This window comes from Malaya genurostris, chromosome 1 (genome assembly GCF_030247185.1).
Source record: "Malaya genurostris strain Urasoe2022 chromosome 1, Malgen_1.1, whole genome shotgun sequence".
Classification (NCBI taxonomy): Eukaryota; Metazoa; Arthropoda; class Insecta; order Diptera; family Culicidae; genus Malaya; species Malaya genurostris.
Genome location: NC_080570.1, coordinates 73,588,157 through 73,612,869, shown reverse-complemented (window position 1 = coordinate 73,612,869; position 24,713 = coordinate 73,588,157). Strand labels below are relative to the sequence as shown.

The 24,713-nt window shown below is 36.3% G+C and overlaps 1 protein-coding gene across 3 annotated transcripts in view; it reads left to right on the top strand.

Annotated features, from left to right (window-relative positions):
• Positions 1 to 24,713, top strand: part of LOC131440470 (putative uncharacterized protein DDB_G0292292) — a 153,593-nt gene that overhangs the window by 41,811 nt on the left and 87,069 nt on the right. For 2 of the 3 annotated variants that reach the window (XM_058611772.1, XM_058611773.1), the window contains exon 2: positions 8,409 to 9,342. In XM_058611772.1, the coding sequence (XP_058467755.1) occupies positions 9,156 to 9,342 (187 nt within the window). In that variant the 5' untranslated portion in view covers positions 8,409 to 9,155. Of the gene's footprint in view, positions 1 to 8,092; positions 8,313 to 8,408; positions 9,343 to 24,713 lie in introns of those variants that run through there. The other variant, XM_058611774.1, reaches the window with a different exon arrangement.

Here is a 24,713-nt window from a genome sequence, read left to right as displayed (position 1 = left end):
TTCCGATCATCATCTTCGCGCATCTTCGGATGACCTGCTTTCTATGATCTCAGCCAAAGCTTTGTGGATTCGGTCTCTTGTATCTGCGCTGTCGGATTACTGTGTGGTGGGAAAAACGAGAACATGGAGCTTTCGGTTACAAATTCCGTAGTGTGAGTATTCTGTTTTGCTGTTCGGATTAGTCCGATAAGCTCTCGTCGTTACTAGTGTGTTGATACTCATCGGGGTTTTCTTAATTATGATTATTACTCTCTGGTAGTTTTCGGGCCTGGGAAAATGAAATTTTGATTTTGTGCACAGTGAGCTGTATGAACTGGTAAAATATTTCGTTAGCTGAACTATGGATTTAATTGTTCCCCACGTTTAGGTTAAACATTATATGCATCACAACAGCTTATACGAATTATTAAAAAACTCTGAAATTTGAAATAATATTACTTTAATATATTTCAAAGTTATCGTTTCAATGTTTAATACCGTACTCATATGCATAGAAATTTATATTCGTTTAAAGCTTAGCTCCTGAAGTCTATAATGTCATGAACACATATTTACATTTTTGTATATTGTACACACACACTTAACTTCATTCAGTATTTTATCATCTTTTCACGAGTTTAGAACAGACGAACTACTGAACTTTTTTATTCTACTGATATATCAGCATAACATTTGTTATTTTACTGAAAAATTCAGCTAACGAGGATGGAACAACTGACATCGGTAAACCAATTTAAGTGTGCATACACACAGATTATGAAAAGTTCAGCAAAACTTTTATTTACAGACAGATTGGTAAACTTGCGTCGACCTCTAATGAGTAAAAACCCGAGTAAAGTCTACCATCAAAATGAGAACAAATTGAAATCTGATTATGATAGCAACATCAGATTGAAATCCTAATATGATGTCGACTCATCAAATTTTCATTTAATATCACATTGTGTTATCATTTTTCTATTTAAAGGCAAAAGTTTTGTGAAGCTCAAAAAGTGAAAATATTAAAATCAATAACTTAGTGAATCCATTGAAATTGAGCAAATTTCAAATGGCAACACAAAAATACAAAGTTAAGTTTCAATGGAAGAATTATTCCTTCAATCCTATGTTGCCTTTTACAAAAATGCTTTGACATCTTACCGAGATCCTGCAGTTGACCGCAATCATAACCGCGAAGAAACGATTTTTTCAACATTTTTTCAATTTTTACCCAAATAATGCTCCTTCTTATTAATCACGAGAATATTGGTGTCAAACCACATGTCTGGGAGGCATTAGATAAATCGGCGATCATCAGTACCACGTTTGTCTGAAGCAGGTCAATCTGAATAGTAGCTTTGGTATTACCATCTCGCTGATCGTCTGCCATAGAAGGAGCTTATTTCAGAATTTGATATGAGAAATTCATTTGAAGTCATCGATTTCCATCTAGATACGTAAATTATCCGATCCTGTAACAATTTTTGCGTTCAGTTTAAAAAAAATGTTTCGATATGTGTAATCATACGATGTCGCGAAGTTCATTCCAAAGTTTTTAGACCATTATTTTCAGTGCATACAGAAATCGGGGACCTTTAATACACTTTTCCAAAGAAACCGTCTAACTAAATCTTCATAATTTTGAGTCACAGGACTAATTCTGCATCAAATGATCGTAAATTATAAACTTACTAAAGAGATTCTGGTTCTATCTGTGGTCAGAAGCGAGATAATCGTTCATTGTCACAATTAGTCGAAAACACAAATAATCTGGAATACCTTATTGCCGGATTCCTAATTCACGTTCCCTGTGTTGTAGAAGACTTCGCTGTGAAACGTTCGATCTTCAGAGCCTCTAAATTGAAATTTCAAACTGATTACATGTACGAGTTGTGTGAGATCAAGTAGATAACTAAATTTAATGTTATAATGTTTGAATGCTACAGCTTTGAATATGAGAAGGACAAAAAGAACATTTTTATCTGTGCTCAAACAGCCACAATGCTATTCACGGTGGATGCGGGATGGAAGCGACGCAACGAGTGTGCATTGACATAAACTACCTGCATACAACTTTGTGAAACAACACTACTTGTCATATAACCGAACATTTTCCGTCTCCTGATAGCTAGCACATACAGTTCATAGCAATCGTAAAAAGTTCGCATTCCAAATCAACCTAAGTTCGCAACCGGATTTTCTCCGCCTTAGTGTGTAAATTGCATAAAATCTTTTTTCATGCTTGCAAGTAATATCGCCTAAATGTATACTATCCCGAACTGGCTGTTCTATTTTTAGCTTATGTTCGTGACGAGTTATTTCGAGAAAATCTACATCATATTAAGTTTGCAAAGTGCTTTCACTGAGAGCAAAACTAGTTTTCAGTTTGATTTCGCACAGCATTTTTTTTGCTTTCAATTTTGATCTTTTAATCGATAAAACGACCAAAACGATAGCAAATTAAGTATTCGATATATACGAACGAACTTTTCTCATATAAAAAGGTTATACAATCACTGTGAAACCCGACTTGTTAACCAAGACTCGACGAACTGAGCAAATGTCTGTGTGTATGTATGTAACGAAAATATGCACTTACATTTCTCGGTGATGGCTGAACCGATTTTCGAAAATTTTAATTCAAATGAAAGATCTCATGGTCTCAAAGCCTGCTATTGAATTTTATTCCGATCCGGAGATACAGGATGATATGCACAAAAAATATGCACTCACTTTTTTCAGAGATCGCTGAGCCGATTTTCACAAACTTAGATTCAGATGAAAGGTCTTATGATCCCATGGTCTATTATTTAATTTTATTTCGATTTAACTTCAGGTTCCGAAATTATATGGTAAAATGTGAAAATTAGAGAAAAAAATTGCACCCGATTTTCTCGGAAACGACTCAATCGATTTTTACAAACTAAGATTCAAATGTAAGGTCTTATAGTTTCCTGAAAATCTCTAGAACATTCTATCCAGATCCGACTTTCGGTTTCGGAACTAAAACGTGATAAGTGGAAAATTTATCCACGAACGATGGTAAAAAATAGGTACAAATTCAATAAAACTGTCTGATAAATTCTTCGCGAATAAAAACACGCGAAGAAATCAAAATAAAACATGTGCTTTTTGCACAAACCTACAAAATCCCTAATTGTTCAAATTTTCCTAGTTTACAGTACTTGTTGGTTTGTGAACATATAAACTTAATTCGGCACGCCTGGTCCCCACTTTTCCGATTCCAGAAGCACCGAAAGTAGCTTGAGCTTGAGCGGCCATCTCTGGTTGGTACTCCGTTACTGATCGGGATCAGCTGATATTGTACAGAGAAATTCTGGAAGATCAGACCTGGGAATGGCATATCAACCTTCAATGTGCAACTTCTGGTAGCCCCGAAGTTTATTGATCAGTACCGGCGCCGGCCAGGTCCGGTTGTAGGTCCGCTTACCCAAGTAACAATTTTTGTTACGCTAGCTTGTTTGTGACTAGTTTGCAACCAGATATTTGAGTGATTGTTACTAACATCTAACACTTGCATGACTCAAAAAGCGCAGTTTCTACTAGTTGTTAGGTCGGCTAAAAATACTGAAATAACTTATCTTTTCATAACTTGAAAATAACTTGTTTTCAAGTAAACTAGTTGAAACTTTGTCACCATCGACAAAATAAACATTGAATGAATCCAGAATACTTTTCTATCACCAATAAAAAAGCAGAAGAGTACTTTAAATCACAAACTTGATACAAGGAATAAATTTCACAACGATCCAAAAACTGTCGAGCGAAATTCAATTTTACTTAACTGTTTTTTATGCGCCTTCAATCAAAATCTGTTTATAAAGATTTGAAAAATGATCAACAAAATAACCCTAAGGTCAGAATGCTCAAAATTATTCCAAGTAGAGTGATTTCTCATCATTTTAAATTCATATATCATGAGAATTATAATATTATCACAATCGATGTTCAATCCCTATATTATTTTCTTCGTGTTTATGACAGTGCATAGAACAAAATTATCTATTCTGCCTTTCACTATTTTCGGCAAAAAGTAGTTTTGAAAAAAGTAATAATAATAGTTTTATTTACGTTTCATACACTTCTTGAGACTCCATATTTTGTTCGCCATATTCAAGCCAAGAAAGGTTGTTTTGTTTGCATTTTCGTTATCATAACGTTGGGAAAACCTACCGATAACTATCTGAATCAATGAAGAAACTATGTTATAATCTTATAATATCTAAGTTAGTGCTATATCAATTCACAGTAACGATTCACATATACGTTAACGTGTTTATAATGGTTTCACAACGGAAAATAAACGTATTTCCAACTAGTAGCTAAAAACATAGCTGTAATCAAAGATATGTTAGAATCAAGTAACGATAACTTACAAATGATAGTTAGTTCAATGTTTACGTTATAAAGAAACACTGCTGTCATCTTGTTTTAACCAGTATAACATAAAAACCCTGTTCGTGCTCTTGTTGCAACACAGTTGGGCTAAGTGGTATCAAAACTAACAGTTCGGCTGAAAAGTTCGTATCGTTTAATAGAAACACACATTTTTCTGCCAAATTCGTTTTTATTATTCAACATTATTGCCATCAGAGGCGATACAGCGATTATAGCGATCTTCCAACTTTTCGATACCATTTTTGTAGTACGATTTGTCCTTTGCCTCAAAATAGGCCTCAGTTTCAGCGATTACCTCTTCATTGCTTCTAAATTTTTTACCAGCGAGCATTCTCTTGAGGTCTGAGAACAGGAAAAAGTCACTGGGGGCCAAATCTGGAGAATACGGTAGATGAGGGAGCAATTCGAAGCCCAATTCGTTCAATTTCAGCATGGTTTTTATCGACTTGTGACATTGTGATTGTGAGCTCACGGGGCACCCATTTTGCACAAAGCTTTCTCATATCCAAATATTCGTGAATAATATGCCCAACACGTTCCTTTGATATCTTTAGGGTGTCAGCTATCTCGATCAACTTCACTTTACGGTCATTGAAAATCATTTTGTGGATTTTTTTTCACGTTTTCATCGGTAACAGCCTCTTTTGGACGTCCACTGCGTTCATCGTCTTCGGTGCTCATATGACCAGTACGAAATTTTGCAAACCACTTACGAATTGTTGCTTCGCCCGGTGCAGAGTCTGGATAACACTCATCAAGCCATTTTTTGGTATCGGCGGCACTTTTTTTCATCAAAAAGTAGTGTTTCATCAACACACGAAAATCCTTTTTTTCCATTTTTTTCACAATAACAAAAGTAGCTTCACTCAAAATGCAATATCTCACAAACTAATAATCAGACAGCTGTCAAATTTATATACGTATCTTTTGAAGGTTGGTACTAACTGGAAATGGTATGGATTTAATTCTAGTGGCGCCCTCTCATAGAAACGATACGAACTTTTCAGTCGATCTGTTAGTTACGGGTTGCTACTATTGAAGTCAAATAAACTTATTTTCAACTAGTAGCTAGAATCATAGTTGTGATTAAAGATATGTTGGGATTAAGTAACGATAGCTTATAAATTATGTTTAATTCAATATGACACAAAGATGTTAAGATTGGAAACCTGAATAACTATTTCGTAACTAGTTATGTCATTGCTGTCATCATTTTTTAATCAGTATAACATAAAAAAACATATTCGAGCTCTTGTTTCAACATAGTTTGGACTTTGTCGTATCAGAACTAGTTGCGAATTGCTACTTGGGTAGGGATAGGAAGGTATGTTAGTTCAACACTTGTTGTTACTAGAGGCCATATATACTACTGCACACTCCACAAGTGTCATGGAAGAAGGATATTTGTTAGTCAAAATTTCAGTAATTGCAGCATTCGCGTGCGACTCAGTATGTTCCGGATTCAAGATGCTCGGATGCACCACTAAACTCACTGACTTCCCGAGTAAACGTTTCAACAATATTCGATACTGAAATCCCGGGAAGTCTTGATTCCTTGTTCTTATTCGTGAAAACTGAAAGAAAATTTAAAATACTATCGCGTAACGAACAGAAACTTCCTTATTTTTTCTAAATGGAATGACCCACTACAAAATAAACGAGTGAATAAGGATTGTATCGAAAATAAGCTATCCACAAATTTTTCTTTCAAATTATGATAAAAAACCATATTTTATTCAATCTAAAAATTGATCCTTTATTGTACGAGGTAAAACTTAAGCATAATGAAAACCAGATGAAATTTAAGTTATTTCTTCACGAATTTTCGAACTTTTGATCGAACGCTCTTCATCGCATGTTTTGCACGCTCGAACACAAATTTATTTGAACTCCTGCATGTTGCCAGCTGCCTTACAAGTCTTATTGCAAACCCTCTTCACGATTGCCCAGTAACGTTCGATGGGTCGAAGCTGAGGGCAATTTGGTGAATTGATATTTTTCTCAACGAAATTTATACCCTTTTCCGCAAGCCAATTGAGAGTGGCTTTGATATAGTGAGCCGACGCTAAATGGAGGTGTACTATGCTTCTTATAAAAAGGCTGCAATTTCTTCTGGAGACACTCAGATTGAAAGATTTCAGCATTTATAGTTCCGGTAGTGTGAAAATGGTTGACTTCAAACCACAGAAACATATTGCTTGCCATACCAGGACATCATTTGTTGCAAGTAGTAAAGCGCCACCGAAAAAGTTTAAAAAAATAATGGGGACGGGTATAGCGTGATGGGTAAGTCGATTCCTATCGCGCAGTCCACCTGTGTTCGATTCACAATCTCGCACATAGGGTCAGAAAGTTTTTCAGACCCGAAGAGTCGAATGACCTTAAGGTTAAAGTCTCTATAGTCTAAACAAAAAAAGTTCAATATAAAATAGAAGATTCAATATGAAATAATTTTGCCTGCCGAAAATAGATTTAAACTCTTTTTCGAAAATAACGTAGCATTAACGGAAAATGTAACCGACAACATGATCAATATATCACAGAGAACAAACATCCAAGCTAGTGCAAACTTTTGTTTTGAAAACGCTGCGTGCAGCATACAAGTGAAAATTCTCTAATGTCGTTTTCGCTTGAGAAACTAGGTTCGAAACTAGCTTCAAACAAACGGTTTGAAAGCAGTTAGTGTGAAAACTGGGTTAGGTTTGGCATCAAGCGAAAACGACATAAAAATCACCATGCGTACGATTTTGCATGCATGTATTATCATTGTAAGCAAGCTCGAACACAAGAGCCCATAAGCGCCACGTCAACTCGTCTGGAATTTGATTCGCAATTCCGTATGATTTCCATATGAATTCTGAATCAGTCGCAACAATCGATTCCGTGTCAGTTTCCCCATACTAAAGCCTATATAAATTTCAACTTGCGGGCGCAAAAATATTGTTTACTGTGGTTCGAATCTAAATTTCATCCAACTCAATGTGTACCAATTATAGTTGGTTCGTGCTTTGGTCCCAATTGAGAGTTTGGAGTAGAAACGGAAACAAGTAATAACGATTTGATCATGGTAAGGACGTATGTCTAGGATCGAGATCAAGGTAACATTATTTATAACAAATTAATTCATCAAATGTAATTAAATCTCAAAGCCTTGAAGGAAAAGGATAGTGATAATAATCAAAGATCATAAACATTCCACCATCAGTTATTTTGACCACAAGCGCATAGCATGCGCGTCCACCATGAGCATGACTACAGTAAGTACTTTCTAAGGCTAGATCTATACTTTCCTCTGCTCCCATGAAGCCATATGAGAACTACTCGCATACACAGCAAAACCAACTGTAGTCATGGTGTGCATTGATCTGCCCAAAAGGCTTAACCCCAAAAGCAATTCCCTTAGCGTCTACGAAAAAAAAACTTCTTCAAAAGAGCAAATTGCTGTTCGCAAGCATACCCTATTGGTAGATCGGTTTTATGCTGCGCACGAGAGCCGATTGTGGAACTTTTCCTGGGAGGAATTCAGCCTACGATGTGGGGTGTTTGAGCTTTCTAGCGGTTTAATGGTGTAGGTGAACTGTGTGAGAGCTACAATGAAAGAGAAAGAGAGAGAAAGAGAGGGAGCGCGTGATCTGTTCCCCATACACCGACCGGTGACGGTGGTTTGGTGGGCTTTTTTTCTTGTGTTTTGTTACACTCTTTCTTGTACCCGAGGCCCGAAGTGAGTTCCTCCCGACACTTTAGCTATTGGACTTTGTGGAGGACCTGTTGGTAGTCAGAAAGCAGAATCACCAATCAGATTAGATCGTACCCGTGTCGAGGAAAGAAAGTCTTTTTCCGTCCTTCTCCCCATACTGCGAACCAATTCGGCAGGCCACTGTGACGCGTGCCCCGAACTGATCGCGTGTGAGAGCGTGCGTTTCCCATTTATTTAGATCCCAGTGCAAACAGTTGGAAAACTTTTTTCGTAGAACTATTCTGTTCTAATTCTCGTGTTTTGTTCTACACAGGTCAACGGATCCGGCCCGGCGCCCTTGGCAACATTAACGGATAACGGAGAGTACAAATGTGAAGAATATTTTTGAAAAGTTTAAGAAACTTAGTGAAGGATTTTACTTAAAGAAATTACGTTGTTTGTAGACGGAATACATATTATTACAAGGATGAATTTATTCGATCAAGTGCTGCCTGCTGTCGGCTTGGTGGGCCGTTAAGGCGATACGAAAAAAAGAAACAGTGCAAGTTAATGTAGTTAATGTAATAATCCTTTATAATACCTAGTTAGAATCTACGACTATAGTCAAGATAGGCTAGCCGGAAAAGAGACCAGTCTCCAGAGGCCTAACAGATCTAAAACAGTTATAAACGAATTCTTGTTTTCTGTGTCACTTCTTCATCTGTGCGTTCGTGTGTTTTGCGCGGACGGAGCGATCTTCCTCCCAATCATCGTTTTCATCAACCGCAGCAACAGTCAGTCTGTGGAGCAAAAGCTTGGTCTTAATAGTGAAGTGAACCCGAGTGAAAGACGGCAAGGCAAAAAGACGAAGAGAAAACCGTAAACCCAAGAGCATAGCATAGTGTGGAGGAAATAAAATCGAGAAAAATTAGGACACTGTCGCGTGTGTTCTTTCCCTATTATGTGCATACTTGAGTGAACTAGTAAAAAGACAAGCTGTGGTTGAAACGTCTGGCAAGGAAGTGTTCTAATTTCAAACATAATCCTGGTCCGTTCAAAACCTTTACCGCAGGCTGCAGCAATGTCCCAGCCAATGAACACAAGTGGTAATACTATGGTAAATAGTATTGGGAATAGCATCGGAAACGGTCTCGCGACTAACACCAACGGCACTGGAATGATCGTCACCAACAACGGGCCAAGCAACAATATGGGAAACTCTACACCAGCCACACCGACCAACAATTGCCAGTCGATCAGATATTGCTGTAAGTAGAGAAAATTTGTATATCTAATCATAATAGCTTGAACAATTCTATTTGTAAAATAATTTGGAATAGTAAAGCTTATTCATCTGAATACGAGTGAAATTTACGAATGAAGTTTTCGTATTCAAATTAAACTGCTGTGCACCAATCAGTCGAAGACGAAACATAAGACAAAAAAGAAAGTATCGTGCATTTAGCGTAAAACTGTGCTAATGTGTGACCAAATCGGGTAAAAATTGACCTAGCACAGTACGCATAATCATTTTGCTCATGTTTACGTCTCGTCTTCTACTCATCAGTGCGTTAGCAGTTTAAGTGCAAAATTTGGTTGAAGGTTACTACTTGCTTTAATTAATCAGAGTACCAATAATAGTATCTAGATACATTTCCGATGAACTATTTCATTAAACGAATTAAACATTTCAAAAGTTTCTATTATATGTTTCAAATCAAGAACATTCTTGAAATATTTGCCTAGAATATTCTCGAAATTATTGTCACGAATATTTTCATGCTTTTTCAATAAAAGATCTACCTAGATTAATATATTGGAATTGACCTGAAAATACCTTTCAAGTTTATTATTTTTCAAATCTCTCCTTTTTTATAAGGTCCGAGGTCCGGAATGCCAAGTTTCATATACAAATCGACTCCGCTCGATGAATTGTCCAAATCTCTCTGAGTATGTATGTGAATGCATGTGTGTACAGAACAAATGAAAAACCTGCTCGACAACCAGAACGGTACTGAATGTCAAAAATTTCTTTTTTCAGAGCGCAGTGGAATGCACAAAATCGCTTTCAAAGACAATAAACTCCATTTAATTCCACTATATTAAAATTTCTTTATTATTTCGTCTCTAATATCAAAGCTACTAGTTTTTCGATACATTCAACCTAAAAAAATACCAGTAGATTTCAACTAAAAACCAAAAGAAAGTTTGGCTTGGATTTAGTATTCAGCTGTAAAAACTATCAATTGAAAAATGAACTAGAATTTACAGAATACCACACAGATAATTTGAGAAAATCTGGAATACGGTAGAATAGGGAAAGATTCCGTACCTATAAAATAAACAGGAACAAACGAATCGTTTCTGCGAAAATTTTCAAAATACTACATCACTTAATAATCCAATGTATTTGATCGGAGAAAAATTAGAGATTTTCAGTTATTAGTAACAAAAAAATTTTTTTTTGAGAGACGTCGCTTTGCAGGGTGAGATTCCACTTGTGAGTAGTTATTTCGAGGCTGGTAAGGAAAAAAGGAGGTACTCGTCCTTGATCGAAAAAAACGGCCGTGAATCAGCGCCACTTTTACGTAATAATGGGCCCGAAAACAAGACTTATTTGTGTGCCTCTAATTAACTAAATGAGCTCGCTGGGTTCCCTCAAGGGACCCCTAAGATCGTGGCCTCTCTGTGAAAGCCGATCTGATGTGAATGTATTTTTGTTATTCGTTAACCAATTTCGCAAAATGTGTGATCAAAATTTGAGTAGAAAAATTAAAAATGTCTACTGTCTTTCTTTGACGTATTTCATAAATGCTTCTAAATGTTTTGATGACCACAGAATATTGGGTAGGCATTCTGCATGCTATAAACAAGAAACAAAATATTCTCACATCATTTTTTTCAGTATTCGAGGCATTTTACGTTATACATTTCATGTTTATTTTATTTATTCGCGACATCTCTCCCATAGTTTTTGTGCGGTGTCTTCACCGAGTTAGGCTCCAAATGACGACGAAGTAAATTTTGCCTGTGATTGCAAAAAGATCTTCTGTCTAGTTTCGAAGAAAGGTTATGTCATTGTTTTGAGATGGATTTCTAATAAAATGAAATATTTCTGCTTGATTATCCTAGCTCCACATTGAGAATTGATTTACATTTCTCGGAAATCGAGCTTATATTGAAAAAAAAAAACAACTCAAAACACTTCTAATATGTTCACTACTCTGTTACTGTTAGTCCTATATTCATTCTAAAGCAATAGCGATAGCAAACAAAACAAAATATCGCACTATTGCACTCTCAGGTTCCAAACGTCGGTATTCTTCATAAAAGGGCTTAATGACAACTGTGAAACAATACACTGTACTTTTAGAACCAGTTTGGAATCAATTCGACCTTCAAAAATTATTGGGTCGTTTTCGTTTACTTTCTTTTTACATTTAAATTTTTACTGAATGGTTGATATGGATTGGCTCTTTTAAAAATATGAAAATATCAAATGCACTGCCGATGAAACACACACGGTTAACAGCGTTATATTGACATATATCGGCTACTAGATATGCCATGATAGTTATTTCAATAGTATTTAACTCGCACTTTCTAGTAATATTCGAAACCGAAACAGTTTCATTGAAATATAAATATCAGTAATATATTTAATCTAATGTAACGGATACAAAAAAATACTTGTTGATGGTAATTTAAAGAAGAAAAAAAATTGTTTATTAACATTATGAGAAATGTGGCCATATTGCGATACGAAATGAAATGAAAACAAGGCGCAATCAAGTGGATTAAGTGCATATTTTCATCTCAAATTTTTGAAGATTTCCATTGCTTAGCGGGTAATTTAAGAAGTTATCAATCGTTGATTAAACAAGTGAAAATGGGAAAGAGAATTAATTTTTAAACGGAAAAAACGATTACTGATGAATTTGAACCCATTTTTTTTAAGGGAAAATATGATATTTGAATCAATATTTTAAAACATTTCACAGTTTTGTTCAGGTACGTTGAAAGACATGATTCATGTTCAAAGTTATTAAATGAAGGGATGCGATGGAAATAGAAGTTCAGATGAAATAGGGAGCCGTTACCCTATTTACGGATAGAACATAATTCGCTACTTTTACTTACCTTTTTGTTGTCGTCTGATGAATTGAATTCATACTAACGCTCACATCTCTAGAGCACTTCTATAACCACAAACTCCAAAGTGCGGCAACTCTCCCTGAGTGGCATATCATTCCACTTTACCCTTTATGAAATTTAGTGTTCCCATTGCGATAAAAAATACATTTAACAAACCAAAAGAACTCTTCGTTTCAAAGGGTGCATAACAGAAACAGCGAAAGCATCTGAATAATTAGAATATGTATTATCATATTATTTCAAGTCAAAAGTAACAGAACATGGCTTTATAAATGATCACGAACTACGAGAAATTGCAAAAAAATTTCAATATTCAATTTAAAACTCAACTTTCAATATTCACTAATACCCCGTAGAAAATCCTCCCGATTATCTCACCGACTTAGTAGGGTTTCATCGGTACAATCGGCAGACGGATCCATTGATTAATTGACCATGTGTTGCACAGACTCTTATGGGAGTTTAACATTAGCGTTGACCGATGCGACAGCCGGTTTAGTAAACATACCTAATCTTGTACGAATCGGTCAAGATGGTACGACTTAACAGGGGTACTAGTCAGGAGTTTAAAAATACTTTGTATTAAAACAGCCGAATAATATGCCTACAAAACACATTCGAATGTGTTTCGCCACTTAGTCGCAAAACTAATTGGTAGATTTTCAAGAGCCCGATTTCGTTGGCCAACTGGTCGTTTTAAGAACTGTCAAATATTCTAGGGGGTATATTCATTTAATGCTCAGATGTTCTTAATTCAATTCAATCAGAAGTATTTAGTAAACGAAAACAATTGCGGACTAGAGAAATCATTATCATTGGCTCAAATGGCACGCATTTCTATTTCTCTATTTTTTTTTTAATTTGGTTTATCATCATAAATTTTCCTAAATTTAGCTAGAACGGTTAGTAGAATCATTCCAACACTTCTACTCTTTTGTACCTTTTTTCTCTACTATACTAATTTTACTTAAAGTTACTACATCTTCACAAAAGTCACTAAACCTGCACAGAAGTTTGACTAACGTTATAATACGGATACGTATTTCAGAATGTTTTTTACATCCTTCATCAATGTATCGGTTTTATAGTCCAATAGACATTCAATCCAACATTTCAATAGAATGAGAATGTTCGATAGTTCGGCTGTTCAAAACTCGTCAAGAGATGACAAAATTACCGAACGAAATTTACTGTGCACACGTTGTCACTTGTCCGAAAAAGACTGAAAAAAACGGTGATCCTCTGAAAAACTCGCATATATTTCTGTTGTATTTTTAGCAATTTCAATTTTTTTTCCATTGTTGCACGGTAGACGGAGACTGGTAAAGACTGTCTTTTAACCTCGGTACTGGTTCTTAGTGCTGTTTTGGAGCTAAGCTGTCTACAGAAAAGATTCACAGAATTATATAACGCTTCTGTTGAAAAAGATACGGTAATTTTTATTGAAGGGTAGTACAAATTTGGAACAAAAAAGTGTTAAACAACAACAAAAAATCATCATCGTTCAAATTATTGAACAAATTTATGTTTTGAGTGTTTTCACTGTTGTCTGTTCACTAAACCGGCTGAGATTTTTAAAACTCTTTTCGACAGCTCTAAACATTTTTTAGAAAAAAAAAATAAACGAAGCATGCTTCTGTTTATAAAGATGAAAATATAGAGAATATTGGATGCTCTCAAAAGTTCCAAACGAATTTTTAAATATTAGTTCATAGTTGACTGGTGGATCGATTGGAAATATGAATATGATATTATTTTTAAACCTATTTTACCCGCAGGGTAAAACAAGCCTAAAAGGTAGCCAAGATACCCATAAAATATATAAAATTTACCGTCTATCGCATGTAATCTATTTGACGTTATGAATTAATATTATACTATTGCAAAATTATTTATGTTTTTTTTTTACCATATATTATGAAAATGATCATATGTATGACCAAAAGAATGTGAGATTAGTTGAAAGCGTATTAATTTCCCTTCAAAACGGAAGTGGTTTCACTGAACTCGGTAGCAAATCCAAAAAGTTACCGGTACCAAAAATGAACCTAGAAATTATGATTTTTGGGTAACATAAACATCAGAACTAACCGGTCTAGCATTATTCTTATTGGTCTCAAAAATCCAGGTTTGTTCCAATAACCTTTAAATTTTGAGAATATGTCATTTAATGTATTAGAAAAAAGCTAGAAAAAAACGCTTAAAATACAACGGAACAAAAAAAATCGCTCGACCAGGTTTGAGCCGACAATTATACGATAACAATGTATGTCAATTTACACATTACCTTATGATCAAAAAAGAACCGGAATTTTCATTTTAAAATTCCCGCGCTTCTCCAATCGGTAAATTTTTATTCTTTCAACTTTGGCAACACTTTTATATACATTCTGTCAAATTTGACGCATATCGTACGATTAGTTTTTGTTTGGCGTCTATACAAAGAAGTTGAAAAATTTTCGTGTGGCGATTTTTATAATGGATGAAAATATAGAACAACGGCTCGCCTTCGAAGCGCCATTCGGTCGATTGTTGTGCGGTTTCGACGTCATATTCATAGATCCACACCTCATCACCAGTTATGATGCATTCGATGAATGTGGGGTCACTATCTGCGTTGGAAATCATCTCTTTGGCCACATCAACACGACGCTGTTTTTGAATGAAATTCAGCTTTTTTGGCACCAGTCGAGAAGCGACGCGTTTCAAACCCAAAACATCAGTTAAAATGTGTTCGGCTGATCCATAAGAGATGCCCAACAACACAGCAATCTCTCTAATCGGTACAGAACAATTTTGCAACACGATTTGCTTCGCCGATTCAATGTTTTCTTCAGTAACTGATGTTGTTGGGCGGCCAGGGATCTCATCATGATCCAAGCTTGTACGACCACCTTTGAATCGTTTATACCACTCGTATGCCTGTGTTTTTCCTAGACACGATCGACCAAAGGGCTTTTCTAACATTTTCAACGTTTCGGAACACTTAAATCCATTTGCAACACAAAATTTGATGCACGCACGTTGTTCTAAATTTTCATCCATTATAAAAATCGCCACACGAAAAATTTTCAACTTCTTTGTATAGACGCCAAACAAAAACTAATCGTACGATATGCGTCAAAATTTGACAAAATGTGTATAAAAGTGTTGCCAAAGTTGAGAGAATAAAAGTTTACCGATTGGACAAGCGCGGGAATTTTAAAATGAAAATTCCGGTTCTTTTTTGATCATAAGGTATTATAAAAATGATCATATGTGTGACCAAAAGAATGTGAGATTAATTGAAAGCGTATTAATTTCCCTTCAAAATGGAAGTGGTTCCACTGAACTCGATAGCAAATCCAAAAAGTTACCGGTACCAAAAGTGAACCTAGAAAATATGATTTTTGGGTAACATAAACATCAGAATTAACCGGTTTAGCAACATTCTTAGTGGTCTCAAAAATCCAAGACTGCTCCAATAACCTTTAAATTTTTAGAATATGCTATTTAATGTATTAGAAAGCTAGAAAAAAATGAGTTGAAATACAATGAAACAAAACAAAACATCGCTCGACCGGGATTGAGCCGACAATCATTCGATAACAATGCATGTCAATTTACCCATCAATTCACAGAAGCACACCTCTGTTTAGAGGTTAATGGCATTTTAGTTTTTTCCTGAATCTTATAAATGCAGATTTTCGAAACTTCGCGATTTTTTAATACAGATTTCCGAGTTTATGTGTATTTCCTTTAGAATTCCTTGTATTAATAACACTTCAACATCATAGTCCTTTTTATGTGGTATTTCAAAATTGTGGCTTGCGCGGTCATGCGTCGACATCAGAATATTGATGGAAAAAAGATCTTACTGTACATTTGGTTGGGTGAACTTGGTATTATTTATCATGAGCTGCTCCAACCGTGTGAAACAGAGCATTGCGGGAAAAGCAGCCGCAATATAAAGATCGTCACGATAAAGTAGCTTTGCATGACACCAGTTTTGAAAGTCGTTAAAAACTTTTTCGGAAACATTTGGGAAGCTCTACCTTACCCCCCTCATTCAATGGACATTGCTCCCACCGATTACCATTTGTTCCGATCTATGGCGCATGGCTTGTCAGAGCTGCACTTCGAAAAGTACGAAATGACAAAAAATATCGATCGATTAATTCAATCATTTATCAGAAAGAGTCGATGGACAAATTATTCTGAATTATGCAAAAGGGCTCTTAGTTGTAGAAATATGTATTTAATACTTCGCTTTTAAAGATGCCCAACAGTTATTGTGCAAAAAAAGTTCATCAATCCATATCACGCCGAATTGCATTATAATATCAGGTGGACTAATTTGAATGGCTCAATGCTCAGCATGCACAGAAAAAAAGAGATTTACACGAAATGTAAATTAATAGTACTGAATCGAAAATTTGATTGAAAACCATCATCGATGTAAAACTAAATTAGAATGCGTTCATTTTTAATGAATAAGATAATATTTTCGAATTAAGACTTAATTTTCCTTTGAAAGTGTATTGAAAAAGTGTAAGATAAGTGAAGTACTCCAAATATCTGCATAAAAATAGATGTAAATTCACAAAATATTTCTGTCCGTGTGGTGAGATACATTCAGTTTTCAATATTAATATGAAAATCTTGGATTGCACGAAAATAATAGACCTTATTTAACTAAAAGCTGTTGCAAACAACAACAAAAAATCAAAACTCTAACTCTAAGCTTTATTTTTAATTATCAGTTACATTTTACTATTTGAGTATATATCGATCATCTTTTTCTAATAAAATGTTTAAGTTTACTTCAGAATAAAAAAATGTTCACAGAACCTAGAGAAATCTGCTGGCGGTGCTAATATTTGGAGGTTACTTTAAGCAACATACAGTACCCACGATCCTATTTGACTATCATTCTTTTCTTTGCTGTCATCCCACGAGCGAGGAGCGCATGCGCTTGCGAGTATCAGAGAAATGTGAAAAGAAAGAAGTTGACCCGGATCTGGTGCCAGCAACTTCTCCTTCTACTGATGGTGGTTCGATCTTCGATCGAGTGAGTCAACGGAACTTCAAGTGCTGCGCACCTTCGGACCCCTTCTATCTTCCATGGTAGGGTACAGTCTCAGACACTAAAAGCAGCCACGGCAGTTGTGTTGGTAGTATATGTAGTATACCTACAAGTATCAAGATATCAATCCACCACCATCGGCGAAACGTGAGAAGATGGGTAATACCTGTAACGGCGCGACGGCCAGGAATACATGCGGCCGTTGATTTCTCCTCATCAGACTCGCTTTTGAAAATATATAAAACTTCTTTCTTCTTTTGTTACTAGACTTTTTAGCTACTACGACCGTGAGGGCACAGGAGGAAGTTTCAGCTTACAGAAGCTTTTCTCCGAAAAGACTACGCTTGGCGGGGTCTCAGATTGGGTACGATTCGGGGTAGGGCGAAATGATTTTCATTTCTCTCTCTCTATTTCTCTTTGTTTCTTCCATCAGCCAGAAGGAGGTGGAGAATACATGCATAAAAGCTACCCCATACTTCGGCCGTCAGATGAGCATGACAAAGCAGCGTACGATTGTACATGTATGCGTGGTACTCGTCATGGCGAGAAGGTAACGAGTTAAAAAGAAAATGTAATAAACAGCTGAGAAAGAAAGCTGATGGAGAAATTTTCTATTTTCTCTTCTGGCTTTTGCACTCAACAAACAAAAGAAGTTACTTTTATGAACAGAACTTGGAGGAATTCGTAATGCCCCGGGCAACATTTGCGGCTGTAATTTGTGATCAAACAACTTCATGGCTTTCTTTAATGAACTCAATAATTAATAATATGGAAATTCTATGTGGCTCAACCTCATTTTCTTGTGTGATCAGTAATATTTTTCTAACTCATCATAAAATTTAAAACCACCTGTTCCTTGCATCACAGCTGATAAGCATGATTCCTGTATGTAGAACAAGACGATGTGAATGTGAATGAACCCACCTTTGGATCGCCTGTTGTTCTGTACTGTCGTCTAAAATCTAGCATCTAATCTCCTATATCAGCTTGCACACAAAGAAGAATGCCATCGCAAGCGAGTTTTGCTTATCAACCGATCCGGTACTGCTGGCAGCACATGACTACTAAATGGTTCATTCTAACTAACCTCGTCATATTACTAATCAAAAAACACCTTACTGAAAGTAACTCCATAACGTTTATGAAGAAGCATGGTCGAAGTGTGGAAGGGAGCAATATTGAATCGGCATGAAAAATATAGAAACTGATAAGGCGCCTCGACGAGATAAGGCAGAAGTCCCAGGGAGATTCGGTGAATGAACAGTAGAATAAGCAAACAGCACCCATATTTGTTGGTTCTGTAGGTTCTCATAGACAAGCGGATTTATATTGGAAGCATTTTTTTTTCAAGCTCCTTCAAATAGCAGAATAATTAATTTTACCAGTAGAATCAGGAGAATAGAAGTGAATAAAACATTAATTTTACTACGAAGCACTTATTCAAATGATCGTCGTCGAAAAGTTCCTCATGATTCGATATTCGCCATTCTCAACGTTTTGATAGTGATGCCATTGCAAAATTTGAAACAATTTTGTTGATTATTCGCCATGTCGCTAACGACAAGCCCCAATAAGTTACTCTTCTTTTCCAGTGATGATGGCCTTAACTATCGCCACAAACTTCAAATGAAAGATCCGATTCATTGAGTACTTGAAAAAAATGCTGCATGACAGTGTTACAATTTTGTAAACTGTCTTTAGTTGCGAATGTGGTGGTAGCAAAATGTAATCTGAAAGTGAGCAGATTACGTTTTGTACATTTCTTACTAACCGTGCACAGTTTACATATGCAGAGTTTAGTACCATCGGGTGGTTCTGATTCATGGATTCTTTACATCTCCATGGCTGCCCAGCAGCAGTGCAACTTCTAGAATTGAAATGGATTTGGAGGTTCCTGTTCAGATTCATCTCAACTCTACCATTTATCACTTATATTATTAGTGAAAATTAAATTGGCCTTGTCGCTGTTATAAGAATTACAGCACGTTTTGGACATTAGTTTGCCGTATATTTCTTTCAATAGCGAAACGAAGAAAGAATGGCTACGGTATCGTCGCAAACCGGTCATTGTGGTGACTTTTCAAATGACTTGACTATGGGTATCATTGCCCTATATCTCTTCGGCTTTCTCACATATCAATCAATAAAATGTTGAATCAACATAGATTTTATCGAAAAAAAAAACAAAATTAATAATTGAATTTGGAAATTGTATCAATGCCTAAAGATTTTCCATATAATTTATAGAGATGCGTTCGGAATTCAGAATTTGATTCCCAGAGCAACGAATTTCCTGAGAATTGGTAGAAACAACTATTGACATTGGAGATGGGGAAAATTTGATGAATAAGACCTTTCACGTAGTCTTGCAGGGATCAATGCCCAACGCCAAATATAGCACAGTGATGTCAGGGTGGTAAAAATAAAAAAAAACTGATTGTCTAGGTTGTCTTTTGAAAGAGTAAAACTTTTTTCACCGATATCATTAAAATGGGTATAATCGAAACATGACGTGACTATCGACAAAATTAGTTAAATTTTCGAATAAAAATACTGTCAAAAAATTAGAACTGAACTCTACACTCAAAGAAAAAAAAACCTTTTACTTAACATTATTTTAATTTAATATTATATAAGTTTGTCGGGTTCGGGTCGGATACGGATGCCGATTTTTTCATTTAAAACGTGTACTGATCGGGTTTTGGGACTTTTTTCGGGTTCGGGTAAAGATTTTTAATTTTTTACGGGTACGGGTTAATTTCGGACTTGAAAAAAAAGCTTACCAGACCATCTATAATATAAACTGATATGTTGTAGGGCAACGGCGCCCTGTTTCATCTCATTTGTAAGGACGTTGCCTCGAAAACATGATACTGCAACTGAAATCACTATAACGATTTCAAATTTCTGTTTCATTCGCCTTACTCGACATTGAGAATTTATTCACATTTCTTGAAAATTAAACTAATAATCATAAAACAGATAAAAAAAATTTAAATATTTTATTTTTTTTATTTTTCAAAATCAGTGTAGAATGATTTCGACTTTTAAAACTTATTGGGCCGTTTCCGTTTTCTTTCGTTTTACATTAAAAATATTACTGTGAAGGTAATCTGGAATGGCCCTGTTAAAAACATGAAAATATCAAATGAACAGCCGATAAAACACACACACATCTAACAGCGTTATGTTGAAATAAATGGGAACGAAAACAGTGCTACTAGATTTGCTATAATGGTTACTTCATTAGTACTTAACACGCAATCTCTGGTAATATTTGATGGACAGCAAAAAACGCTTGTTGATGATAATGTCAATGTAAAGAAGAAAAAAAAAATTTTTTTCACAACAATTTGAGAAAACTCGGCAACCTTTGCGATACCAAATGTAATGAAAATAAAGCGCGATTAAGTAAATTAAGTGAAAAGTTTTCATCTCATATTTTTGAAAACTTTTATTGCTTGTCGGGAAATTTTAGAAGTTTTGAATCGTTACTAATTACGAACATTACTAATTATGAAGTCATCCAACATTCAATAATGGTGTAATTATGTGAAAAAGTGATCATGTTTTGAGAGAGTTCGATTAGTAAATATTCAGAAACATGACGAACTGCAAAACTTGAGTCGAAAATGTTTCCTAACTTGAAGCGTGAGTTTACTTTAAATGTTTTTGTTTCAAAGGGAAAGTGTGACAGTAGCTTACGTAAACATTTTGAAACATTTCACAGCTTGGTTCAGGTATGTTGTAAGAAAAAAATCATGTTCAAAGTTCTGAGATGAAGGGATGTGATGGAAATAAGAGCTCAGATGAAATAGGGAGCTGTTATCCTACTTGATGTCTTTATGCTCCACTTAGTGCACGTTGATTTTGTGCCATCGAATTGTGAGTATTTTTTATTGCAATAATAAAATTTAAATTATTAAAATTTAGGCTGGGCGCTTTTTTATGGAATGAAGATATCTTTTTCAACGAACTTGATGCTATTCTCCGTTAGTCACTGCTGAGTGGATTTGGATTAATGTGCCGGTGCTCAATCTAGTAAGAATAAAAAGGGAGGTAAAAATTGCAGCTTTCAGTGCAATGGTAGCCACCAGTTTTTCAAAAATTTTAGCATTTATACTTCCATTTGTACACACAGTTGAAAAATGTAAGCCATATATGCAAAAGTTTGCCAACCTTATAACCAAATAACTCCTTTGCAACAGTCGTAAGGAGTGTATCCAAAATAAGCTAACCACAAATTTTTCTTTCAAATTATGATAAAAAACGATATTTTATTCAAACTAAAAAAACCGGATGAAATTTAAGTTATTCCTTCACGAATTTTCGAACTTTTGATCGAACGCTCTTCATCAAGTTCCGGACAAGTGTTGCATCGCATTTTTTTAATCGACCTGTCTGCACCGCTCACATCCTCCCCAACAACGACAGTAAAGTATTTTGGACCTGGAAGGGTTTTTGAGTCCTCCTTTACATAAGTCTCATCGTCCATCAAAACGCATGCATCCGGACACTGCAAAAGACGCGAATATGATTTCCGGGCCCTTGTTGCTGCTCGTTTCTTCTGTTCTACACTTTGTTTCGAAATTTTCTGCTTCTTGTAGCTCTTCAGGTGATTTCGCCTCTTGATGCGCTGGATCATTCCGATACTCGTTCCTGCTTTTTTGGCCAAATCACGTATTGACATTGATTTATTTTTCATGATTAGAGATACAACTTTTTTGGCCAGTTTCGGGTTGGAAGATTCGGGTTTTCTGCCTCTTCCTGGTAGTTCATCCAAAGAATAGTGCTTCCCAAACTTATTAATGATGGTTTCAACACTGACATGATGAATTCCAAACCGCTTCGCCAATTTTCGCATAGTAATACCCATCTCACTTAGCCAAGTGTCCAGAACCTTAATTTTCACTTCCTTTTTAATACGCGACATTTTGAAAACGCAGAATTTCAATCGCACAAACAAATAAACAAACGAAAGCTAACAGCCAAACGCACAGCATGCTGTGATCTGAGCATAAAAAATCATCACAAATACATGCGTACAACACAAATGTATGTGGATAGCTTATTTTCGATACACTCCTTATCTACAGTTGGCACACTTTTTTCCAGAAGATTTAACGTACCAGGTTGTTCTTAAATGTTGTTTAACATGATTCGTCATTTATCAAGACGCAGTTGTACAGCTTTTGAGCCCTGGTTTTGGCATGAGACTTTTGTTCCGGAGTTTGAGTCATTCCTGCGCTTGATTCAATGAATCATTCCAATGGTGGTCCTGATAGTTTTGGCAACATCGCTAGTAGAAGCTGAGATATTTCGTTGAAAATAAACCACAGTTATTTGTGACCCATTCGGATAGTGAGGACCGGGCTTCCTGTGGCTTCTTTCTTCTTTTTTATTCCGTAAGGGAGCAGTCGTAATCAAACTCTTTTCGCAATCTGATTCTAGAAAACATCCGTTGCACTGCAGCAAGTGCGCAGAATTTTCTTTTCATTCTCAAACTCAATTTTCAACATATTGAACAATACGTTCAAACCAGAAATAAGTTATCTAAGTCATTATTTCTGACATGTAAACAGAGAAAATTACGCTTAAACGCTTAAAACATATACATTAGGTTATGAGTAGCTACGCTTACAATGTATATAACTTCTTTTTGATACAATCCTTACTCCTACCACCAGGAGAGCACTCTCCATTTCGGACAAGTTCCTCATTCTCAGCCATCTTCAACAAGCAAAAGTATTCTTGCACCCGCGTGACCCACTTTTGAACTCGCGTTGCTTCTTTTTGGTAAAGTTGAGCCACACAAACAGACACAGACATAAAATGATTCCGGAGGGCGGCCATTCGTCATACGACCTACTTTCGCAGAGACGCTGCTGATGGTTGTCTGATGTTTTCACGCAAGTAACTCGTTCTCGGTTAGAAAGCTAGCAGGGCCCCTCGCTCTTACAGGTGATTTTAGCTGGTAGGTAGTACCACCATCTCAAAAATAAAACACCTTTTTTTCGAATGTCACACAAAACTCTAACCGTGACGGTATGCCGAGCATAGTGTTTGGCTTTTCTACTCAGCACGAATACTAGAGACACTTTCATTGTCATCGAATACACGTCACTCGAAACCAGCGAGCGTCTCGTATGTAAATTTTTACTTTCATCGAGGAGCAGCCCGTCTCCATCGCCAGCGCACGGCTTGTGTGTGTCATCGCTATCCGCAAGCATAATAATGACATCCCTTCTACTGCCACCGAACCAACCTGTTACGGATCCGTTCGCTGATCGTAGCGCGGCCCAGAGCGAGGGGTGGCGATAGATGGGAACGTTCAACATGTAAGAGTTCACTATTTTATTTTCCAACGGATTAACATATTATATTGACTATTGCGACAGCAAGATGCGATTTCAGTGAAGGTATTTTGAGAAGTGAGTCACCGGATGCGGGTTCGAGTCGTGGGTAGAACTAGTGTTTCGTTTTTGAGCGAAAGCCCCCTTTATACTGTCATTGAGATTAGTAACAAAAAAAAGCCTTGGTAATTAGCCCTGTTCTTAACAGTCTTTTTTTCACTTGATGTTGAAATCGAAACTTTAACAATTTTGTTGAGTAATACAATTCAGTTGATAGACTAATCTTTTAAAATGCATGCGCCAAATGTGACTATTTTCATTACTGTTTGAAGTTTCTAGCTGTAAAAATACAATGAATGAATTGCTTGAAGCCAGAATACTGTATTGATAGGGAATAGATTCGGCTGGGTTCATGTACGTGTCAAGCCGAATGTGCAAATGTTTCAAATAACTTGAACTTATCATACCACCTGAGTATCAACCAGGTGATGTTTCAGGTAGAGTACATCTGATTTCACTCTCACTCGTTATAGTCATAAGAGCTTCTGGTTCCGGCTTCCGATGAGAATGCAGCTTACTGGCGTATACTCAATGACCTGTACTACCTGCGTCACCCGGACGAAGGTTCACCGAATGCACATGACACAAATAGGGGTTCCTTTCTGAAAGACCTGTTACTCGCAACGCACTTGGGAAGGTGTACAATCGATTGTCCATTAATGGAAGGGATTGCTTGTCTTTGATGGCCGTCTCGCTGGTAAATTCCTACGGGGCTAGGACAAGTGCCGAAACCATTGCCCGACGGTGCGGTGCGGCGTGCCAGTGGGACAGCTTATGTGAAGCGAAAACTTTCACCGAAAGTATTGGAATATTATTGAAGTTTGTTTTGCTTTTACGAGCTCCGGCGGAACGGTTTTGATTTTACATATGTGTAGGATTGTGCTGTGTTTGTGTGTAAACACTAGCGGCGAAACTGTCTCGGGTACCCAGATGTGACATACGACGCACTCACATCCGCCGCTTCAGTAACCGGTACTCACTCGTTGTCTTTATTATGCTAGGTAGG